This window comes from Schistosoma haematobium, chromosome 3 (assembly GCF_000699445.3).
Source record: "Schistosoma haematobium chromosome 3, whole genome shotgun sequence".
In the NCBI taxonomy this organism is placed as follows: domain Eukaryota; kingdom Metazoa; phylum Platyhelminthes; class Trematoda; order Strigeidida; family Schistosomatidae; genus Schistosoma; species Schistosoma haematobium.
In genome coordinates this window covers 26028974-26055040 of record NC_067198.1, presented here as the reverse complement: position 1 = coordinate 26055040, position 26067 = coordinate 26028974, and the positions used below count along the sequence as shown (strand labels likewise).

The 26067-nt window shown below is 39.4% G+C and overlaps 1 protein-coding gene across 1 annotated transcript in view; it reads right to left on the bottom strand.

Annotated features, from left to right (window-relative positions):
- Positions 1 to 2797: 2797 nt before the first annotated feature.
- The window catches only part of PPP2R2B_4 (Serine/threonine-protein phosphatase 2A 55 kDa regulatory subunit B beta isoform), a gene marked incomplete at both ends in the record, with an annotated part of 30649 nt that continues 7379 nt past the window's right edge, over positions 2798 to 26067 (bottom strand). The window contains 4 exons of the mRNA XM_051219003.1: positions 2798 to 4106; positions 8107 to 8242; positions 14750 to 14875; positions 21130 to 21294. Of these exons, the coding sequence (XP_051069404.1) occupies positions 2798 to 4106; positions 8107 to 8242; positions 14750 to 14875; positions 21130 to 21294 (1736 nt within the window). The remainder of the gene's footprint in view (positions 4107 to 8106; positions 8243 to 14749; positions 14876 to 21129; positions 21295 to 26067) is intronic.

Below are 26067 nucleotides of genomic sequence, written 5' to 3'. Positions count from 1 at the left end.
GGCAGAGATCCTGATGGGAAGGAAATTGAGGACGATCCACAGTCTCATGTGCCCAAGAACCATACCACCACCATCTCAGACCAAATCTCAGAAGCTTCCAGAGTACGAAGTTGGATGCCCTGTGTTCGCTCGAGACTACAGAGCGAATCATGGTCCTTGGATCGAAGCACGTGTGGTTGGAAGTCTAGGCCAAGTTATGTACAATGTAAAGGTGGGAAGAGACACATGGACTAGACACCGAAATCAACTACGTAAGCGGATAGCCCAAGACCACCCATCAACAGGACTAAATCTTCCTCTCGACATCTTGCTTGATACTTTCAACTTACCGGCAACCCTTCCTCAAGAAAAACCCCAACAACAATCTGAAACACGTCCCAGACGATGGCCTATAAGAGAACAGCGAGCTACAGTCAAGATGCAGGTTGACCCCAGGAGAGCCCGCTATTAAAAGGGGAGGAGTGTTGGGGACGATAGATCCCCAAACTCATATTTTGAATTTTATCGCATCGATCAACTTATTGATTAAACGTTTAAATATTTGTATTGGGGTCAATTGATGAACTGATCGATTAAATGTTTGAATAGCAGTCAATTGATGAACTATCGATTAAATGCGCAAATAGGTCAATTGATGAACTCATTGATTAATGTTTAAAAATTTCCTATGACAATATCGAATGTAAATAATTGTATAAATATGCTTGACTTGTATGCTTGATCTGATCTGCCTGCCTGACTTGGTATCTGCTGTTGCTTGTAGAATATACTTTCTACGCCTTACCAAGACTTCTTGATCGAGTTAGCTGAGTCGAAGACAACGGACCAGAATAGTCTTTTGAGTCTCTAAATCCTGAGCCTTCGTTCCGTTCCGAATAAGTCGAATCAGTAGTATCCTCAAGGTTAACGAACCTAACAGTTCCTCATTTACTAGGATTGTTTTCCCAATTTATTTGACGGTGGGTGGTTGGAGGTAGTTGACGAGGCATTCTGGACTAGTGTTACATTTTGATTGGCAACTTGTCCACAAACCAGATCATTGTGAAATAAGTTTGATTATTTTCCATGTAAATACAAATACTAACTTTTAATTCCATGCACTCATTTATGTGATTTAGTAAGTGGTCTCATCTGCGAAGCTCAGTCTCCTATCAAAAGTAAGTCTCTTGTTCATACTGTAATGCTAAAGTTGTTAACTGTCACACATAAAAATCAGAAGGTATCAGCAGTTTCTTGAATATGTCTACTAAGAAATAAATCCTAGTCTGCAACTAACACAATGTTCCATCCATGTAGCTTCCTCATTATGGACCATCACACCCGCGCTTATTTCCAATGTGTTTTTCTCCGTTTGATCAGGAACACCGTCCAACATGGTGAAGTGTAGAATGAAAGGGGAACGTACAATCTCAGGAACATTAACTGTCTACAATTGTTAGTTAGACTACTTTCCAACATATACATCGCAATTAGTGATGAGAACCCAGACAGAAAGAAAATATCCTTTATGGATGTAGTGATGTTTTCTCTCAATTCTAAACCCACTCAGTGTTTGTATTTCATCTTAAGGCTGCCTCACTGGTGTTGGAGCAGATAGTGAACAATATTGATGCTCTACATGTTCCATTATCTTTTAGACAGGATGAGTGCCACTATATCGGAATATGGGGAACATTATGTATCAAAAATACATAATAATTGTAAGCAAATATTATTTACCCTTATTGTTACTCCAACTAGCATTTGAGTGGATGTATTTAAAAATAGTTATTACTTGTTAGTTGTGCATGAGAACATCATGTCAGATATTGTCTTTTCGGTTGTCTAGATAACCTTCTCATTATGGCACTGGGACCTGATATGAATTTCACAAAGGAAGAATGTGGTATCAGTAAGTTTGTACGTGGTCTTGTGGATTGACATAAGACGAACAAACTACTCAGTTTTAATAGTGTCATGTAGAGTAAAATCTTATCTGCTTGTCCACTGTATTGACAGTAATCAATAACTCCATATGGAGTTCTTGAGAGTTTTACTGTATTTAGTCAATATCAAACTTAACATCGAGGCAATCCGATCAATACCTAGAATAAATTATGAGAGGTAACAGTGAACTGTTATCAATGAATAGAAACGAACACCTACTAATAAAGACAGGCGAACTGGATTTCACAATGCTTAAACGGTAATATGATGAAGAAATTAAACTGAGACTTGAAAGCTAAGCGATGTAAATAATTTAGACAATAAAAGCAACAACTTCATGTTTTATAATTTATGCTAAATTAGAAATGCACATAAAATACACAACGTTATATTTTTGGAATGGAATACAATCTATAGAAAAGATCTCCAGTTAGTCATTTACAATTCTTCGAGTTCATTTACAATAATTTGTACTGTAAAGGCACGCATATCTCATGCGGATGAAACACAATCAAGTTCAGAATAAATAGGCATTGCAACGTGAAATAACGGGTAGGAAAAATCTTTCTTAATAGAGAACTATAAAATAGCAGTTTCGTAACATGATATTGGGAGTTAGCATTCATACAGGGAAGAGATTATGTATGTCTGAACGCACGTCTCTCCGCCTACCTGTGTGTGTGTGTGCGTATGTAATTATGTATGTACTATTGTACATTTATCCCAAAATAAATAAGATACTCCTCCAGCAATAACGACAACTTTGATGATTTAAAAATTGATAGCGGAAATATGTCAACCCTGAGATGAAGTCAGGCAAAAATTAGAGGACAGTGTAAGGAAGACAATCAAAATGGTATGAAAAACATTATCAATGTAAAACATCGTTCAAATTAGTTGAAAATGTTTCTCTCGATGATGGAAATAAGGAATTTATACATGGGACGCTTTCACTGTTCGGATCAGAGTTAATAGAATCTAGTTGTGCTTTAGAGGTGTGTTGCTCATCATAATTATCTTCGTGGTCAGCTTCATAATTCGTTGTATAATCCATTCCACAAACCACAGAATCAACAGGAAGAACATCAATATCAGAAATGTGATTTTCTCTCCTATCTGATAAGTTAGGGAAAGCATTGACCAAATTTGAACTACCTGCTTGGTGATGACGACGGCGACGACGTTTAGCAGCTTTCACGTTTGAACTTTTGCATAAAATAGGAGTTACCTTGTCTCTTATAGAAGTGGATCTCGCTTCACAATGTCCACTAGGTATGTTGTTCTCATCGTCAGTTGACTTAGATAAACAGGAAGAGCAATGACTCGAATCCTTCTGTGAAGGCAATGTACCACTAAATGTCGGCTGACCTGAAACAAGAAACATCTGATTGCCTGATAGAGCTACTGTAAGGAATTTCTTCGGGTGCCAGGATAAGTGAAGTATCTTACGCTGACAGTGTATCTGGTGCATTCCAGGGACAGTTGATGTCCCTGATTGAAATTCTTCGATAGACGTTATTTTGACAGGCAGTAATTTTACAATGACACTTGATAACTCATGACCATCATTTGAGTTCGGTACTGTGCAAGAAGAACTAACATCGTATCCACATTTCTCTATCCTCTCACATTGAGAATGCTTGTTGCGATGACGATGTTTACTTTTGTGGTGACAACTACGGGCCTTCTCGTGTTCACTTTGTACAACACAATGAGAATCAGTAGAAATATCAGCACGAGAAGGAAGGATTTGCTTTCGACGCTTCGAACCTGTTGGAGGTGCTGAGGGAGTATTCTCTGTAGGGTTGGGATCTTCTAATTGACAGTTAGATAGCTTTGTTCTACCAGGTGACACCTCTGAGGTGTTCGAACTATCGTCAAATTTATTCCAATCATTATTATCACTATAGCTGCTATGCGAACTGGTTTGACTCGTCGTTTCTGGAAAGAGAGCTTCCACAGCATCCATTGGTGCTACGAAAATTGAAGATAAACCCAACCGACTTCCAATGGGATCATCAGGAGACATAAAACGTTTAGGTGATAAGTAACTCTCAGTATTACATGCAGAATTCGTGTTATAAGGATTGCTTGAATCGTCAAGGTCATACAACCAATCAGAGCCATTGTGACGGTCAAATATATGAAAGAGGTTGCCGTAAGATCCCGTTATTGCATACCTGTATATAAAATGTAGGGAATATCGTATGATAGAAATATGAGTTTTAAGGTTGCACAGAACCGACTAGAGCAAATATATCACATCTCGATTAATCCTTAAAAATCTAACTCATGTATCAATGCACAACCGTTGCTGCTACCTTGACGTTGTGGTCAGGCTTGCTTATCGTAATGAACTAATCGAGCTATACTGGCTCGTAGAGGTTTGCATAATATGAATTACAAATTTTGTATACCTTAGAAGAACTGTTCGTGATACCGAATGAGTTGTGAGTTAAAATATCGTTCAATTTACGTTTATGACAAAATGAGCATGCTTTATCCCATTATTTTGGTGTTGATATTTCAGTGCTAAAATAATTCAAAGTCCAACCATAACCTCCCAAGTCCGAATCTGTCCTTGGTTCCGACTCGGATAACAAATTGTCATTGCTAGCCGTTATACAACATATAGTTCGAAGCCGAGTAAATAATTCCGAACTCGATAAATGATTTATACCATTTATATCGGCACTCGAAATCATAGTATTTATATTTAATCTCCCTCCTCCTACCTCGGCTTTCAAACTCTGAAATTCCTTCTCAAGTGTCACCATGGTCAATGATTCTAGTGCGCAAAACACTGTCCAGGGCTAATGAAACCTCGCTCCAAACTACACATTGGAGCCTTCAACATACCCACCCTATGTCAAATCGATCAGCGGGCCTCCTCAGCTAAAACCCTAGAATCTCGTACCATTGATGTATGCTGTGTCTCCGAAACACGCATACAGGATCCTAGTGTGGTCATTCACTTGACCTCACCTTGCCAAGTTTGGCTAAAATAGCATCTAAAATACTAGCCTCAATAAATGCCGGACGCCTAACAAAGACGCGTGAAGTGCAAACTTGTGAAAATCAGGCTGGCTTCAGACCTGGTCGTGGTTGAATCGACCACATATTCACCATTCATCAGGTCCTAGAACAGGCATGCTTATCGGCGTCCGACAATGGTGATCTTTCTTGACTTTAAAGCACCATTTGACTCTGTAGACCGCGAGATTCTGTGGCAGTGTCTGTCATTGAGAGGCGTACCTCAGATGTACATAAACCTCGTGCAGACTCTTTACTCGAACACTACTAGTCGAGTCAGAGCTTTTGACGAAATGTCATCTGCTTTCGTAACCTTAAGTAATGTCCGTCAAAGCTGTCCACTTTCTCCATTTCTCTTCAACTTCATCATAGACCTACTGATCGAAATAACGTCCGCGTCGACTGAATTTTCAGGAATTGATATATTTTCAAGAGGTCTACTTATCGGCTCAGAATACACAGATGATATAGTCCTGTTTGGTGAAGACGTTGATAAAATGCAGTCATTTGGTACCACTGAACAACAATGCCAGAGTGTTTGGGATGTGCTTCTCCACCCTAAATGCAAGTTGTTGCATTAGGACTGGCCTGAACTAATTATAAGGAGTGAAGTAGTCGAAAGCGTCGACAACTTCGCTTACCTTGGAAGTCTGATCACCCCTAATGGGTTGGTGTCTGACGAAATCTCTGTACACATCCAAAAACCTCGTTTGGCTTTTGCCAACTTACGTCACCTATGGAGAAAGCGAGATATTCGTCTATCAATAAAAAAACGAGTATACTGCGTGACAGTTGATTCTGTTTAACTTTACGGCTGCGAAACGTGGGCATTAAGAGTAGAAGATATTGGTAAGCTACTAGTATTTGACCACAGATGCCTTAGAAATATTGCTCGCATCTGCTGGGATCACCGGGTAAGTATTGGTGACGTTAGATGCAGGGTATTAGGGAATGATGGAAAATCAGTTGGTGAGGTTGTGAATCTTCATCGACTGAGATGGTTGGGCCACGTGTTGTGTATGTCTGAACAGCGATTACCACGACGTGCAATGCTAACCGGTGTTGGGGATGGTTGAAAGAAAGTTAGTGGCGGCCGCGCGACTATCGTAACTAATGGTTGGAGACTCTGGGTGACATGGCTCGGAATCGATCAAAATGGCGTAGGTGTATACACTATTTGTCTACTCTTAAACCGTGAGATTCGAATTGCTTTATGCCTTTCTTTCTACAGACTAATTCTTCATTTCTGTATCATGTCTTTATACACAATCTTTGTTTCACATATTACTACCGTTGAAGTAGCTACTTCAAAGAATTTGGTGTTCATCTTGTTGTGCAAATAATGAGCTGTGGCAACTTGGACCGATGCATATATGTGCCTGGTACTACATTGTAGCTGACTGACTGAATGAATGTGTCAATGCAGAAATCTCAGCATTAAACATAATCGTATTGTCGACTCACCAGTGTGGTTTTTACGAATCACAACAACTCTTCATCTGACGAAATACATCTCACAGTCAGTCCTCGGGAAATACCTCGAAAGCCAGAAAGAGCATCAACGAACTATTCTCATGGAAATCGACCTTACAAACAGTCGTCTATTATTTTAGTGAAGCAACTCGATAGTGGGAAGATTAATGGTCGAACTGGTAAAAGCTTTGGTTGTACACTATATTCTCATAATAAGTGAGGATACAATTATTTTCTTTACACTAATAAGGACTAGACAAGCATGACACTGATCACCACCCAGTGATCAATCAATTGTGATTACACTAATACCCCATTATCATAGTAGACGGACGACCGTTCAGTTAACAAAATATCAAGACTATCTTACTCAATACACGTCTCAGTCAACCACATGCAAAGTAGGACCTGGCATATATGTGCATCGGTGCAAGTTGTCTTACCAACTGCCTCGACGTGCTATGTCCAGTGGTATAGGAGTAGGTTGGAAGAAAGCTAGGGGCGGCCAAACCAAAACATGGCACAAGTCCATGAAGTCACTGACAAGTGAACTGAGTCATGTTGGTAGGTGTAGACTACCTGGTTGGGGACCGCGAGATGACAGCAACCGATGGTTAGAGACCCTGAATGACATGGCTCAAAATCGTTCGCAATGGCGCAGGTGCATCCACTCTCTGTGTTCTCCAAAACTCTAATCTTCTGAATTCTTCGTGTCCCTTTTTCCCTCTTTCCAAATTTCTTTCACTGGATTATACTCTTTAAATAACATCTCCAAACCCTAATCTTCCCGATTACTGCTTATACTCTTGCTACCTCTACCACTACGGGATTTGAATCGACCACTGCATCTCTGTGCTAATGTGGTGTGGCAACTCGAACTGATGTACGTACGTACGAAGTTCTACGTTGTTACTGACTGACTGACTGTCTTACCACACTAACACAGTGAGATAACATTGTCAAGACAAGTACATGAGTAGCAGAAGTAGTTACAGTATCAGTAGTAGGAAAGGTCATATATGGCAGGAGAAAGTGTAACAAGATTTCTGGACTCAGGATTCAAGGAATGATGGAGAGTGAATACATTAGCGCAATCGCTAACGATTCTGAGCCATGTCACACCTACATATGCTTATGAGCCATAATTATCCAACATTGCAATTATTTAATAGTATTCTCCTGAACCCCGAGACAAATAGTGTGTAAATTGTTTATCAGGTACAGATTTGTGCGCATCAACCTTCAGTAACACTATTTTAGATATAAAAGACTAGTGATACTACCTCATCCAGTAGTTGAATACTAATTGATTTAACCATAATATTGATTAATTAAGGGGTTCACAGCGAGAAAGTTCATTAATCGACCATAAGTCTGAAACACTGAACGAAAGCACTGACCAACATCCTCATGAAAATGTATGTCAAAGCTTTAATACATACATATTTGACGAAAGTCTCAACAGTCAATGCGACTAGACGTTTACGTTTTACGCTACGTGAGTCACCAAACCACTTGCACAAAAGTTCAACGAATCAAAAACATGCATGTATCTGAATGGTCCGTCCGTAGGTACTAGGTAGTCACAACCGTTTATTGATTGTAATTGCTATTTAATTTTTATGGAAGAGCACAGATAAAAAGAAACAAGAAATATATATTTTTAAAGTTTACCTATCATCATCAGACCATCCACATAAGAATTTATCAAAAATAGCATCATTTTCATACAACATACAAAGTTGTGATCGAAATGGTTCATGAACTGAATAAATTTCACACGGTCGATCGCCCATTCTCATATCCCAAACTAAGGTAGAGAAAAGTTTAAGATAAACAGTGAGTGAAGAAATCGGTAAATACACGAGTAAAGCATTTCTAGCTTCCAGTAAACCACAGCAGTACGCAGGTTGAATTCCAAAAGCTTGAACTTCAACCAGCAGCTAGACCAATAGTATCTAATGAAGTGTGAACAAGTAATAGCTCATATCTCTACGAAACTGTTAAGGCGCACTCACCAAACTGAGTGTTGATCCAACCCACTAAATTGAAACCACTTGTGATTCAACTCAAAGAACACAAAACCGTAGCAAGCGAGTTACTACACTCACATAAACTGGGCAAGCATTTTAACCCGTAACTTTGTACGTTGATAACGAAACAATGAAGGAAACTTATAAGCCAAAAGAAACTGCTTCTATGAGAAGGACGCGATAGGAGCCGGAGGGGAAAACTAGGCATTATTATCGTTAAATTTCTATGGAACGATGTTTAAAATCACCTCGAACAATATCACACAACAATACTAATAATAATAAACAACGGAAACCATTAAGATCGTTATGTTCGTCATACGGCTTACTACTACACCTGAAGACTAGGCCACGAATCGCCATGAGGCAGACAGTTCTACCAACATGTATAGAGCTATCGCACATCTCGACAATTAACATTGAGGAAAACTTTGACAAACCATTTTATCATAATAGTTTTGAAACGCTGACAGGTGCCTGTGAATTACTTTACTATCTTTGGTGTGCAGCCATACTAGGACTTACTGCTTTAAACGTTCGGAATTAAACAACAGCGTGCTTATTTTATTGTGAAAGTGTGTGTTCAATCTTCCCCTTCGAGATATTAAACAAAACATCTTCGAAATGCGGTAATCCAACCCAGTCTGCCGAACCTCCGAGGTTATGGCACTCATAACTCAACATCAAAACCATATCTTTCTCATTTTAAATTGACAATCCTAATATACATTAGTTTTCAAGTCAGTCTGTAATAAGCAACGTAGAATCTGGAATATGTGTGCATCAGTTAACGCTCCAACACCACGTCAGATCAGTGAGGTGAAACAATTGAAACAAGTCTTAGAGTGGTGAAACTAGTGACAATATCAGTTGTGGTACAACGGATTAGGCATAAACAATACTCAATAGACACAACTATGTGCTTACAAGATGGATAATTGTGACGGTGTGCGTATCAATACCACAGTTCGACTAAACAATTTCAAATAAATTAGGTATCAGGTAGAATACTAATCATAAGCATCCATACATTTGTTCGTCTTATACCCTAAAACGATGACCACTTGTGTGTGATGTAGTAGTGAAAGCTATCAACCACATTCTAAGGTGAACAGAATTATGACCCATACGATACGCCTCATTAATCTTCTGTGTTTCAAAGGTTATAGATTTGGAGCTTATATATGTGAGACAAGTAATGCCTATTTCTTGGTGAAAACCATTTAGTTCACTCTTCTTTGAATATACTTTGAGTCGGCTACACACCTCTTAGACATGAGGACATGATGAAGAATATTTTTAGAGATGGAATGTTGAATAAACTTTGAAGACAGTTTCAAGTAAACCTGCATTAACTGGACTTCTGTAGAAACACTGCACGAGCAATCGACATCAGTAATGATGAGTGAGGTTCTGGAAGCTCTCAGAGAGTTCGATATGGACGGAGTATCACTACTCCTCAATACAAGTATCCTGAAGTTACTGCTGTTGCAGTGAGGACGATTACTATCGCTTTGGTCATTTATCTTACATAATTCTTCCTCAATATCTAAGACATCATTCGGTCATGTGTGGTAAAATGGAATAACGTATGCTTTCATGTGGCCTATTATCCTACCATGAATGTATACATAACATTTATCATTTGTGATTTTGTAATCTACTTCAGAGCAATAATTGACTCACAATGTGCCTGGATTCACTTAACACTTTCGTATATCGATATAAATACTCCCTCAGCATTATACAGTAAATGTTCATGGTGTCCAATTGGAAACAATACTGTCCTCTTAAATATATTGTTTTAACAATTGTTTGACGTGCAGTTGTAAATTTTGACTACTGGTAGTGTTGCATCCGTTGTTACTTACTTACAACTGTTACCCGTCATGTAGAAGCATAGGATGCTCACCAGCATTCTCCATGCAACCCTGTCCTGGGCAATCCGTTCCAGTTCTTTCTAGTCGCTATTTATTCTGTTCATGTCTGTTTTCAATTCCCGACGCAGTATGTTCTTTGGCCTTCCTCTTTTCCGTTTCCCTTCAGGATTACAAGCCAGGGCTTGCCTCGTGATGCAGTTTGATGATTTCCTTAAAGTATGTCCCATCCACTTCCAACATCTTTTTCTACTTTCCTCCTCAGCTCGAAGTTGGTTTGTTCTCTGTCATATTGGGCTGTTGCTGACGACATCCAGCCAGAGGACATTCAGCATCTTACGTAGACAATTATTTAGAAATACTTGTATGATTTTGACGACAGTTGTAGTAGTTTTCCAAGTAGAACTGTCTTGACGTTCGTATTGAAGATACTGACTTTGATATTGGTTGACAATTGTTTTGAGTTACAGATGTCCTCCAACTGTAGAAATGCTGTCCTTGCCTTGCCGATCCTCACCTTCACATCTACATCAGATCCTCCATGTTCATCGATGATGCCACCCAGATACGTGAAACGTTCCACCTCTTCCAGAGTTTCTCCATCAAGTGTGATTGGGTTGGTGTTCTCCGTGTTGTATTTGAGGATCTTGCTATTTCCCTTATGTATGTTGGGGCCTACTGATGCAGTGGCTACTGTCAAACTAGTTGCCTTGACCTGAATTTGTTGATTTGTATGGGATAGAGGGGTCAGGTCATCTGAGAAGTCCAAATCGTCTAGTTGTAGCCAAGCTGTCCGTTGTATTCCGTGCTTCCCCTCAGATGTGGAGGTCTTCGTAATTCAGTTAACCACCAAAAGAAAGATGAAGGGGTAGAGTAAGCAGCCTTGTCTGACTCCGGTTTCCACTTAGAATGAATCTGTTGTCAGCTGTCCTCCACGCACCACTTTGCACTGTAGTCCGTCGTATGAATTCCGTATGATATTGACGATTTTCTCAGGTACATTATAGTGTCGAAGAAGGTTCCATAAAGTTCTCCCAACCATACTGTCAAATGCCTTCTCATAGTCAATCAAGTTTATGTACGGTGACGAGTTCCATTCAATTGATTGTTCAACGATGATCCGTAATGTCATGATTTGGTCTGTGCACGATCGATAGTTACGGAATCCAGCCTGTTGATCTCGAAGTTGGGTATCTACTAAGTCTTTTATGCGGTTCAACAACAATCTGTTGAAAATCTTTCCACGTACTGACAGTAATGTGATGCCACTGTAGTTCTCACATTTGCTCAGATCTCCTTTCTTTGATATCTTGATGAGGTATCCTGTTTACCAGTCTGTCGGCATTTGTTCTTCCTCTCAAATCTTTCTGAATAGGACGTTGAGCATACTTTCAGTTAATTCTATGTCTGACTTCAGCCATTCGGCTGGTATACTGTCAAGTTCTGCTGCTTGCCCGCTCTTGATTTGTCTGATGGTCATCCTGATTTCTTCCATCATCGATGGACTGACATCTATAGGAAAGTCTGTAGGTGCTGCTTCGATATACGGAGGATTCAAAGGAGCTAGTCTATTGAACAGTTCCTCGAAGTGTTCCACCCATCTGTTCCTCTGTCCTTGAATTTCAATGATTGGCTTTCCTTCTTGTCCTCTCTGGTTTACTATATTCCCCTGTTAGTTCCTTCGTTGTGTCATATAATTTTTTCATATTTCCCTCTCTTGAAGCTTCTTCCGCTGTCGTTGCCAGCTCTTCCATGTATTTTTCTTGCCACCTCTAATTCTCTTCCTCACTTGCTTGTTTGCTTCAGTATACTCAGCTTGTGCCTTGGCTTGCTCTGTTCTTGTTTGGCCGTTGTTAAGTGCTGTCTTCTTGTTCCTCCTTTCTCGAATCTTTCCCAGGGTTTCCATATAGGTCCATTCTTTATGATGATGCTTCTTGTGGTCCAGAACCTCCTGACATGTTGAAGTCAGTGCTTATTTGATGCCTTTCCATTTATTCTCTATGGTAATTTCCTCTTTCCAGAGTAGATCTTGTAAGACTTGGAACGTGTTGCGGTGAGTTATGTTGGATTCGTTGAGTTTGTTAGTAACTCAAAGGAAGGCTGCAATACTACTTCTCCAGTTTTCCTGTGCTTCTTTAGCTTCAGTTTCGTCTTGGCAACCACCAGGTGGTGACCTGGAGCTATGTCAGATCCCCTCCTGATTTTCACGTCCTCATTTCCGTTGCTATTTGACTAGTCTTCCCGGTCTCTCACATTGTTCTGACGTCCCATGTACCCATAAAAATCATTGCTCTGGTTGTTAGAAGGGGCATCGACTTCGTGACTTCCGAAGAATCTCGGCCTTCATCATGAGGCGTTATAATTCTTCCTTCAACTCCCAGGGGAGAATTTAAGTGGTTTAAATTCTTTATTCTGGTTAGAGTTTTTTTAGAAAGTTTGTTTTCTAAGGGATGGGGTTGCGGACCCTATGCCCAACTCTGCTCCTTTACTCTGGGCTTGGGACGAGCAGTAACTCTGGAAGAGCTACAGGCGAAGTTTGAATCCATTGTGCATCAACCTAATCATGCCTATAATTTGGTATGCATGCTGTAATTGTGAGATGGTGAAGATTTGTAGCTCAGATGGATGATTTTGATGGAGTTTTGTTCTCTGAGCTGGATGGTTTGGTCGTTGAGCTTTCATCGTCTTCTGAACGACATTATCAGCACAAACTTCAGGTAGAAGTCTAACTGAAAGCTCCAAGACCAAACCATCCAGCTCAGAGAATGAAACATCAAAAAAATGTTGTAATTGTCTTTAGGAGCACAATATTACCTTTATTTTTATTATTATATTGTTACGTGTAATACATACATAAACACTTTTCTTCTACTTTCTTTCTTTTTAGATTAAAATGTAGCAAGAACAAACAAATACGACAGTCTGCGATTATTACAATGAGTAGAATAACTCTCTAATACAATCATATTATATTATACTAACTGTGTGTCAGATTTACCAAGCTCATGTCCGAAAAGAAAAATTCGAATTATTAAGCTACTGAAAAGAGAACAGTTTTAAACTTGAAAAAAAATCTGAAATAAACTGTTCTTTCAAGACTGGTGAATAAGTACTCTTGGTATGTAGTTAACCATAAAATTACTTACATTATTGATAAACCTATTATTTAACGAATAATTGTGTTAGGTTAGGCTGGAATCAATAAACATTTGGTCGTTTTATGTAACCTTTGCTTATCTTATGCATATATTGGATTGTCGACCAACACCTAACTCGCAGGCATGTTATATTCATTTAATATTTTGTCAGCAAATGGTCCCATAAACCCCGAAGGACATATACATATATATACAAATTGTTAGCCAATCTTCCGCTAGTGGTTTCACTTTTAACAATTTATTCGGTTTAGACTCGAAGCTCAGTTCGGTAAATAATTATCAATACAGCTATCGTAGATAAATCAGTATTCAATCAGGTTACTACAACACTGATTGTGTTATAATGACAACAAAATTAAACAAGAATACGTATACTTCTACACTCTAGATAATCACACCACCATGTATGAACCCATTTTACCTAATCAATAAACAAACTACAGTAAAAGTAGATGTGTAAAACTAGAAATGTAACTTATTCATAGGAGTTTGGAACTACCCAGAGCTATCAGGACTCAGTAGCTAAGTGGATAACGCGATGGCGTTTGAAGCGGACGGTACTGAGTTCGAGTCCCAGAGTGAACATGAACTCCGAGATGCAGGTACATCCAGCTGACGAGTCCCAAACAGGACGGAACGTGCGTCCTGGATTCCATTGTTACCCGTCTTTGCTTATAAAGCTTGTGACTTCAAGCAATATCGAGGCAGTCCGCACAGGATGCACATATGCCAACAAGAGACTGATTATTTGCAGTCCTAAATAACAATGGCAAGTTACAAGTAAACAACACCAAGTGAATATCCGATTTTTCGATATTCAGGATTGCAATATTTCGAGAATTTGTTGACTTATGTTTATTATATGTATCCTTAGTCTATGGTTCGAAATAGCCTTTTTGCTTTATGTGTTATTATATTTGGGATTCATCATTTAAGTTTGCATATTATCTGGCCATTGATATTCAATAATAAATTTCCGTAAGTCTTTATTTAATGATAACTAATTGGATAAAGTGTTAATGGTTGGAGCGAAAGGTAATAAACTCGAGTCTCCATGTGAAAATGAACAATAATGGCATGGGACCACATTCAGCTGACAAGCCACAATACAAATGTAATTACATCGTAACTGTAAATCTAAGAAAACCAAGATGCCTTCGAAAAATGATACTGACATTACTAATATCCAAACAATATATATATATATATATGGATATAAAATTTATGATAAAATTATGGTTTCACTCACTTTTCAATGTTAAATAATCTCTGGCTAAAAGATAATTTCCAGTATGACCGAAGCGAAAATCTGATAAACTTGCAATAATATCGGCGAAAAATCCCAGATTTTGTGAAAGACTTGGATCCTCAAACACTAAAATACGTAAAAGTCAACTAGGCAGGTAAAGTTGTCAGTGTTCGGTAGAATAAATAAAAAAGGAACCTTTAATCAAGTGGTATGATGGCAAACATTCGGAAGGATATGTATTATATTTATTGTTGGCATTCAGGAATGAATTCCAAGGAAAACTCAGTCTGAACGTCGACGAAGAGACTATAAAAATCCTTGAGAAGAAACATAATGTATTAAGCACTTTAGTTGTTATGGTTCCATAAGAACACAAAAGTCTCTGTTTCCTGTTGGGCTTCTTGTGATTGAGGCGGTGATGGTAAAGTTTCTTGACACATTTGCATAGTGATTATTTCTTTTTATGGTTGTCGGACTGATGACTTTCTGTTCAGTTGATGACCTTCCTCTCACCAATAAGTGCAGTGTTCAAGATAAACGGATTCTACATAGGCATCAACTTAATCAGGGTCCACAGACTCATTTGAAGGAGCATATACCTATTAGAACAATGGCTCTGATGTGGCGTCGATTGCCGCCAAACTAGTTGATTCTTCGGGCATTAAAGAAGAGAAAAGTAACCTATCAGTCGTTATTGTTAAAGCGCTGAACATTCGCTTTTTGTTCTCTCAATTTGGTAAACAACGCCCCTGCTGCGAGAAGGCAATGAGTAGGACTTCCCTGGCAGTGGTATGTACTCGGTCATGTGAGAGCATTCAAAGAGAGAGCTGATTCTCCACACTCTCGGGTGTATCAGGGCATTTGGGTGAGAATCTTCGCCTGTCTAGAAGTTTAATCTTTGTTAATCCTAATCCGATATAAAATTATTGGCTATCTGGTCCTAGTAGCTTAGACAACAGCGCTTTCGAGTTTGAATTAATAAAAAATGGGTTTAAGCCTCACTTTGCCCATCAACACTGAGTTTTACGTAGATCTAGCTGACAAGTCCAAACAGAACGAAATCCCCGTCTAGTGCCTCAGTGCGAACCGAAATCCAAATGTACAAAAATCCTAGGTAAATAATTCATGTTAACAGGGTTCCAATATTAAAGTTGACTTCTCAGACCTCTGCATCGAATTTATAAGAACTTCGATTCCTGACAGATTTTTACTAGACTGACGAACTATTTTAGTTATTCCATGAGAAACAATCATTAAGCGTTGCTTTTATATGTCATATCAACGAATCAAATTGATCCACAAATAAAGTTGGACCTGAAATAGGTCCACAGTTATATACTGAACTATGCTACCACAAAATTAAAAGTGAAGCGGTTGAAATTAGAATATCAGTGATAGTGAAAACATAACACATTACTACAAAATAACAAACAAACTAAGATAGAATACATGACAATAATAAGGTTTATAGTATTAAAATTAATGGGCAATTGTTTCTCGTCTATTCTGCTTACGATTTTTTGAGCGATGTTATCTAAATACTCGACTACAGACAATTCATGTTTTGAAATAAACACCACCCTTGGTAAAAGATATAATTAAGAAAAACCGTAATGACAGTTTAAAAAAACTAATGGATATTGTTGCCTGTTGATTTACAATTAAACAATCGCAAGTAAATATTTATCTTTTAATACACCTTTGGTTATTTGATATGTTTGGTGAGGAAAATAAATGAATGAAATATCCCATAACAGACCAAAGTCATATTCTCAAACGTAAGCTCCTTTGAATTTTTTCAAGTTTTATAAAGCAAGTTACAATAGTTATTTATTATTATTATTAATGGCTCGAAAGATTCACCACACACCTTGCTAACTGCCTTTAGTACTCTCCGCAATACAGCAAAGTCTTTTTTCAAAAGTCCGGGAAAGAATAATGGAGAATAATAGGTAATATGCAAGAATTGACAAATTGTAAGAGTAAATGACGAGTAACCCCAAGAGCATGCAGTTTCTTTATGTAGTAAGTCAGACGGAAAACTTTCCTCAATAACAATAAAACGTGAGAAGACCAAGAGATCAGAGGAAAAGGTAACACCAATAAAATTGACCTTCGACACTGTGTTTATCAAAGTCTCCAATGGTACAAGCAATATGAGATCCCAAAGTGGAGTTTAGATGCCGTTCATGCCTAATGCTAAAGTTAACAATCTGACATTTAGACGGATTAAGTATGAGACCATTAACAACAGACCAACAATCGATACGAGACAAAAACTCATTCATTTCTATGGGATGTTAAGAGGCAGGGATAGGCATACATACAGTGAGAACATCCGCATATTTCACAAAAGTGATTACTGTAGAAGATAGCAGATCATGCAGAAAAAGAGAAAAGAGGTGAAAGAACGGCTCCTTGTGGTACACTCTCTGAACACTTTCCTCCAAACACAGTGTACTGTTCCCTTCCAGAGGTAGGATCATAGCCAGTTGGTTATCCGGCTGTCAGTTTTGACGCTGATTAACTTGTTAATTAAACCTTGTCTTGGTATAGAATCGAAAGCAGAAGTATAGTCCAGAAAAGCGCAGCGAACATACTTCTTACCCTTTTCCAAGTTGAACACTATACTGTGATGCAGAACAGCAACGGCATCTAAGGTACTTCTTTTGCATCTGTAAGCAAACTGATACGGGTTAGTGTGCTCTTTTATCGTGGGCTGAAGTGGAAGTATCAATAATTTTTCCATTGTTTTGAGGAAGGGTGAAGTTATTGCAATAGGCCTAAATTTCATATTCTTATCACCAGATACATTTTTGCGTACAGAGATTATCTTCATCTTTCTCCACATTTTCGGTATGAGATTAGATGGGAAGGATCTGTTAAAGATAGCTGTGAACGGATAACATAGGACGTCGTGCTTAAATAACAACTCTGATATCGTTCTTTATACATAATCTTTACTATTATGAACAGACAATACTGCTTTGATAATTTCAATATCGTTGTTATGTGGTGTACGAACATGAGCCGACGTAAGTGTATGCCAGGTTTTACATTCCTTACAACTGACTGACACATTTTCGCATCCTTACACAATCAGTCAGTAACAACGTAGAACTTCGTACGTACGTACATCAGTTCGAGTTGCCACATCACATAAGCACAGAGATGCAATTGTCGATTCAAATCCCGTAGTGCTGTAATCAGAAAAATTAGGGTTTGAGGATGTTATTCAAGGAGTATTATCCAGTGAAATAAATTTCGAAAGTAGGACGGAAAGAACTGCTGCACAGAAAACACGTCTTTTGGTTGATAGACAGATATCTCGCCTAAGCCATAAATGACGCAAGTTAGCAAAAGCTAGTCGAGCCTTCTGTATCCGTGCTGAGATTTCGTCACACACCAAACCACAAGGGCTGATCAGACTTCTAAGATAAATGAAGCGAGAACAAACATTGATGCGTCAATGTTTGTTCTTGTAGGGAACCAATTGCATGAAATAAATGAAGCGGTCGACACACTCAACTACTTCACTCTCGATCATTAGTTTGGGTGTCGATGCAACCCAATCCTGAAGCAATATTTTGCATTTCGAGGGGGAGAATCGCATCCCGAACATGCTTACATTGTTGCTTAGAGTGGTCAGAAGACTCTGCATTTTGTCAGCGTCTTCACCAAATAAAACTATGTCATCAGCATATTCTAAGTCAACAAGTGAACCTCCCGGTAGAAGTTCAACCCCTGGAAATTAAGATGAGAGTGTTATCTCTAAAAGTACGTCAATGACAAAGTTGAACAAGAATGGAGAGAGTGAACAGCCCTGACGAACAACACTTGAGGTAATCAATTCTGACAGTTCGCCATAAGCTCTCACTCTACCAGTTGTGTTCGAGTAGAGAGCCTTTATAAGGTTAATGTACTTCTTTGGTACTCCTTTCAGTGACAAACACTGCCATAGAACCTCACGATCAGCAGAGTCGAATGCCGCCTTAAGGTCAGAAATACTACGATTGTGGGGCGTCTGAATGTGCGTCTGTGTTCTAGAACCTGACGTAGTGTGAATATCTGATCTATACAACCACGTCCAGGTCGAAAACCGGCCTGGTTTTCTCTAGTCTGCTCTTCACGAGCTTTAGTAAGGCGTCGAAGTATTATTGAGGCTAATATATTAGACACTTTATTAGCCAAACTGATCCCTCTGTGATTGTCACAAGAGGACTTTTGTCCTTTCTTAAAAACTGGCACAATCAGTGATTGAGACCAGTCAGATGGGATTACGTCCAGTTCCCAAATTCTACCTAAGACCTCGGTTAATCTTACTGCTAATACTGAACCACCATCCTTAAAAATCTCAGGAGTAAACCTGTCAGGGCCTGCTGCTCTCCCTCGCTTCAGATTTCCTATGGCTTTTTCCACTTCGTAAAGAGACGGAGGACCTACATTAACTTACCATTCAGGTTGAATGGAGATCGTGGGAAACCGAAGTGTGGCTGAAGGTCAGTTGAACTGATCCCTAAAGTGTTCTGCCCATCGATCCAATCTCCTGGATTGAGAATGTATAATATGTCCATCTTTCTCTGAGATTGTTTCGCTAACAGTTGGTTTCCTAATACCGGTTTCCTTAACAAGTCTAAACAGTTGTCTGCTATTACCTATTACCGCTGCCTTTTCCATCTTATCTGAGCTCCAGTCAGTGGAAGAATGGGCATAGACGACGAAGAGGCAACGACAAGTGTCCCTATCTTTCCGAGTCCTTACTGTTCCGTTTATTCGGAGAGCGCGCAAACGACTGTCTACTGTGATCCAGTCTAAGAGAGTTAGTTCTGCCCTAGGACTCGATGCCATATCTACACCAGCGAGGCCACGGGAAGCAACATCAGGACTTCCAGGTACACGAAGTGTGAATCGAGTTGGTTCTTTATTTTGACATGGTGAGGTCAAACGAATGACGCTACTCGGATCCTCTATGCACAGATGCATCTGTTTCTCTGTTATAATTATCAGTGCAAAGAGTAGTCCTTATTCTCAAACTAATGAAGAAATAAAAGTCGCATACATACTACACTTAAAAGGAAATTTTTCGGCTCAGAAATAAAGTGAGAGATTAATGGGTGGACGGTAGGCTACGTTGAATAACATGATTCGGAACTGTTTACAACGATGCACGTGCATCCATTCCTCATTTTGCTCCACATTTACGATATCAAATCTCTATCACCGATAACACCTCTTCTATTTGGGTTTTAGCCTGGAAATCCTTACCTTGCTGTGCTGATTAGGTACAGCAGCTTGGGCCGACGTACGTGAGCACCAGGTTTTACGATGTGACAATTGTCACAGTTTAAACTGGAAATCAGCATATGACCAACCATAAACGTTTGCTGAACAGATTAACTTGTTAATTAAACCTTGTCTTGGTATAGAATCGAAAGCAGAAGTATAGTCCAGAAAAGCGCAGCGAACATACTTCTTACCCTTTTCCAAGTTGAACACTATACTGTGATGCAGAACAGCAACGGCATCTAAGGTACTTCTTTTGCATCTGTAAGCAAACTGATACGGATTAGTGTGCTCTTTTATCGTGGGCTGAAGTGGAAGTATCAATAATTTTTCCATTGTTTTGAGGAAGGGTGAAGTTATTGCAATAGGCCTAAATTTCATATTCGTATCACCAGATACATTCTTGCGTACAGAGATTATCTTCATCTTTCTCCACATTTTCGGTATGAGATTAGATGAGAAGGATCTGTTAAAGATAGCTGTGAACGGATAACATAGGACGTCAGCACACTTTTTTAAAAAGGATGTTTGGGATACCATCAGGTCCCAAACATCGAGATGAATTAAGCGACTGGAGACATCTTCGTACATCAGTCTCAGTGAAAGTAGGAATACAGCTATTATTTAAGCCCGTGGATAGAGTGAGCATCACATCAGATGACTGACGTACAAAAGACTTATTTAAGTCACAAACATTCAGCTGGTTATCGCTTCTAAACTGTCTGTCACCTGTAAGTTCTTTAAAGAGTTTCCACATACTTGGAGATTTTTTGCAAGACAAGAGTTCTTGAGTAAACATACAAACTAACAAAAACTGTGATAGTAGTGAGTTACTTGTACGCTATTTCGTCGAGACTGTAGAGTAATTATGTAAGATCAATGCCATAATACCTTTAGTGAACACACATTGACCATGTACATTTCACAAGTTAAGGAGTAAGAAAGAATCAGGGTTTCAGGACACTTTAAAAAATTTACGGCTTTAATGAATTATTATTTCAATTATCATAGTGACAATCTGAAAATATAAGCATTACACCATGTATATATCTACATTTTACACGTAAATCGACTTCATTATGTATGGAACAGCTTACCGAGTACATGATCGTCACATAGAGCACGATATCGCATATCGCATAACCGAATCAAACCTCGACTAGTTGAATAGGCCAGTATATTACATTGAACAGGGTGAAACCGTGAACAAGTAATGACTTCACTTAAATCCTCCATATTTGACGGTTTTAAATCGACAATAGCTAGAAAACAGTAAATCAAAACAGCGAGAGTATTAACAATTAAAAGAATAGGAAGAAAAAGTGATGCAGTCAGGACTATTGATGATAGGCTTTTTATTCATAACCTGTTCAAACCACTGAATCATACGACAGTGCGAACTGTGGCTAAAACTGTTCAGTGTTACATGCTGTCCTATTCTGACCACATATACCAGCACAATTTGAGGATTTGTAACTGTTAAGTTTGGAAAATAATTTATTGAAAACAATAATTTATTTCTTGTTTTTGAACCCCAATTATTTAGCCTTTGGAGTACACCAGTTTAGTATGATTACAATTGAACTGTAACACTTATTCACACTCAAACTAGTTTCCAAATTCAATTTAATCACTTTGACTTTCTTTTAGTTTTCCATTACTCAATAATTCAGTGATTCCTGTTTATCAAACAAGTCAGTATAAAATGCTATTTCACCTGAATAACGTTGAAATTACTTGGAGTTTGAATACAAACGTGAACAAGACCTAGATTTAGTTATGTTTCGAACAATATACAGCGAGAGTTATTACTACTTTTTAATTGTTACGCCAAGAAATAGTTATTTATTAACACTAATAATAAGCACTGATTGGCCATTTTAGAGAGGACACTGAAAACTGATACACAAAAATATACGCATGACTACATAAGTAACTTAAAGTTTATCAAGATTTAAACCATAATTCCAGATAACTAGGTTGTTGAACATATACATTTATTAGAAAATCTGCTCTATACTTAAATCACTACTATATGCACGCATAACCGGCTGTTGTTTTATTAAATCGATAAATAAACTATATAAAAGAAAGAAGATATTTGTTTGATATGCTTTGGAATAAATCATTGAATCTGTTCGGACATTTGGATAAACCGACTAAGTTCAATTATCCATAGTGCTATCTGTACTTTTCATTCGCACTTAAGCAAATTCTTCATAAAAAAGAGGATATTGTTAGTAATTCAGCTCGCTAGGACTCATACAACAATGTTTCAATCAATATTTTAGCAAAAACTAAAGAGATATTAAATTCCATTCTGTTATGGAGGAAGTTTGCCGTGATTTATTTAGACGAAATTTCCTATTATTAAAATCAATAAACAGAATGCTAACCGATAAATGCACTCAATACGGTCAAGCGATGACTACTCACGAAACCGTAGTATTGACTTAAGTCTCCGAATAATTGAAAGTCAAAGGCAAGAGATAAGACCACTAACCAGATGAGTTTTAAGAAATAAAATAACATCTTTATATAAAGAATATGAAAAATTATTTTATTATTTATTTATTTATTTGAACACATAAATATTGGTACAAGAATGCGCCACACAAACGAATGAGAATTTAAGGGGAAGGAAAAAAACAAGAGAGAATAATAACGAAGAGATCGATGTAAGGTGGTGTAATAATAATAATGGTAAAAATGGGGGAACGGAAAGGTTCAATCAGAAAAAATCTTTCAGTTAAGGAAGATACAACCATTTTTTATGAAGAAAGTAAAAGACGGTTACAGCACGATCGCCACTGGCTTCTATCCTGAACCATATCTGATAACGTCTCTAGCCACTGTGTCGCACCATCTCTCGGACCCCAGCCAGGGAGTCGTGAAGGACCGACAGAAGCCAGTCCTTTGCAACTTTCTTTCATGCCACGACACCATGTCATATACTGACCACCTCTCCGCTTTTTCCAACCAGTCCCAGAGTCGGCAAATAATGCACGACATGGACTTCTCTGGGAGGACATTCATAGAACAGGTCCAAGTCACCGAAGTCGATGTTTCAAGATGGTAACACCAATTGCATTATCATCTCTGTGACCGAACACACGATGCTGAACCTCTGCATTACTAACATGGTGTTGCCACTGCGTGTCAGCAATCCTTCGGAGACAACGATGATCGAACACAGAAAGTCGTCTAACGTCCTCAACTCGGAGAGCCCAGGTTTCACAAGCATAGAGCAAAACTGCTCTCATCGAAGCGTTGTAGGTCCGACCTTTTACAGCCAGACTGACATCACGAAGGCGCCAAAGATGACCCAGATTGGCATAAGCCTCTCTGGCTTTCACTATACGTGCATTGATCTCATCACTCACACCCCCACCAGCACCTATGCAGCTACCCAGATACACGAACTTCTCGACTATTTCTATCTGCTCACCATCCAGGGTGAGTACAGGATTAGGATCCTACCAGTCTTGTGGAAGTACTTTGCACTTCAAAGGTGCAAAGTACATGCCGTACCTACGGACATTGATTGCCAACTGATTAAGTGAGGATTGCATGGCTTGGGCATTATCACACAGTAAGACAATATCATCCGCATGCTCAAGGTCAAGAAATCTTTCTCCAGGCAACAGATCCACACCACAATTACTTACATCCACCAGAGCTGTTTCCAGAATGTCAACGATGGTGAAGTTGAAGAGGAATGGTGAGATTGGGCAACCCTGCCTAACCCCACTGCACGAATGGAACAATGGAGAAAGGTGGTTGTATGCCCTCACTCTGCCTGAGGTGTTTGTATATAGGGCTTTTAGGATGTTAATAAACTTCTCAGGCACACCCTTCTTCAATAGACAATCCCAGAGAAAAGTCCTGTTCAACAAATCGAAGGCAGCCCTGATGTCAAGAAACACTACGATTGTTGGCCGGTGATAAGTATGACGGTGGTTTAACATTTGGCAGAGGGTGAAGATATGACCAATACACCCTCGACCAGAACGAAAACCAGCCTGCTCCTGGCCAGTCACTCTTTCTCGGGTTTTGAACAACCTACGAAGCATGACGGGAGCCAATAGCTTGGATGCAATCGCAAGTAGACTTATCACCCGATAGTTGTTACGGGAACGACGTGAACCCTTTTTAAAGATAGGGACAACTATCGACTCATTCCATGACGTTGGTACACTCTCTAGTTCCCAAACCTTTGTAAACAACGTCGTCAATTCCTTAGTCAGAAAGTCACCACCATCTTTAAAAAGAGCCGGAGGTAAGTCATCTGGGCCAGGTGATTTGTAGTGCTTCAAGAGTTGGAGTTCCTTGCGGACTTGCTCCTCAGTTGGTGGATCAGTCGTCACCGGCCATGGAGGGCAGGACAGTCTGACCGATGTTTCCGGAGCAGCAGATCAGTTGAACTGCCCTTCAAAAAATTCTGCCCATCGTCCAAGACGTTGATGGATGTTAGTGACTGGCATCCCGTCCTCCTCACAGATTGTTTCGCTCACACCAGACTTATTGCTGCCAGTGGCTCGGATGGGTTGGAAGAGCTTCCGGTAATTACCAGATGCAGCTGCTGCTTCTAGCTCATTAGCACGCTCCGACCACCAGGCTTCTCGGTCCTTACGCAAGCCTTGCCCGATTTCATTACGTAACATCCTTCGTTTGTGGTCAAACTCATGGTCACCCAGAGTAGACCGACGGGCTTCAATGAGTTGTAAAGAACCTGCAGAAACCCAGTGCTTATAAGCGGGACGTTTTGTGAATCCACAACTGACTGTACCCGCCATTTTCATGGCGTCATGCAGTTGCAACCAATGCTCATCTATACTTTTCGGTGGAACGGTAGCTAGCCTAGAAGCTAGCTCGGTTCGATACTTACTTGCAACAGAAGTTGGAACCAACCTGCTGACATCAATCCTTTCGTGGTGGTCACTTCGTTGGCCACTGAAGAGTAAGGTAAGATTGGCGCAGACCAGGGCATGGTCAGAGTCCAGGTAGGTACTACAAAAGGAGCGGCAGTCTTGTATACAACCACGCCAGCGGTAGCTGATCGCGATGTGATCAAACTGAGTCCAGGCTTGAGATGCAGAGGGAGGACGCCAGGTAGCACATCGGCGATGACTGTGCCGAAAGTTAGTGTTAGCCAGAAACAGGTTGTGGTCTGTACATAGTTGCAGTAGACGGTCCCCGTTATCTGTCCTGAGACCAACAAGTCCCCATCGGCCACCTAAACGATTCTCTTCTGTGCCTAGACGCCCGACCTGAGCATTCATGTCTCCGGCTAGTATTACAATATCTATCGAACGCACTTTCTGGAGAAGAACAGATAACTGGTGGTAGAATTCATTCTTGATTGCATCCGGGCTGCAATCTGTCGGGGCATATGCGGAGATGACGAAAAGACATCGTTTCTCACACCGATTTCTTCTCACTTTGGTGGAACTTCTAATCTAACAGCACATAATCGACTGCTAATGGGTATCCAATCGATTAGTGCTGCCTCAGCTCTAGCGCTTAGTGCGACACCAACGCCAGCAAGACCAGACGAAGATGCCACAGGGTCCCCGGATAAGCGCACGTAAGACAAGCCTTTTGAAGCGACAGATGAAGAGCGAATCTGTAGTACTTCACCAGAGTCTTGAATACGGATCTCGAATAGACAACGAACGTTGATATTAAGACTTCCCAAAGAGATAGCCAGCTCTATCTGTTGTCCGACCTGCATAAATGTGCGAACGTTGAAGGCAGCCAGTTTGAATGATCCAAGTGGTTTCAGAAAAACTGCTTCAGTCCTTGTACTCGGTGGTAACATACAATTTTCAACCGGACAGTGACTCTAGAACGTTTAGATAGAGTCGAATTTCCACCATAGACGAGCTGCTGTATAAGTCGAAAAAATAAATATAGACAGAGTAGGAATAAAAGAGGGTGAATGACGTAGTAAATAATAATAATAATAATAATAACAATAATAATAATAATAATAGCAATAATAACAGCAATAGTAATAATTGAATCATTTGAAT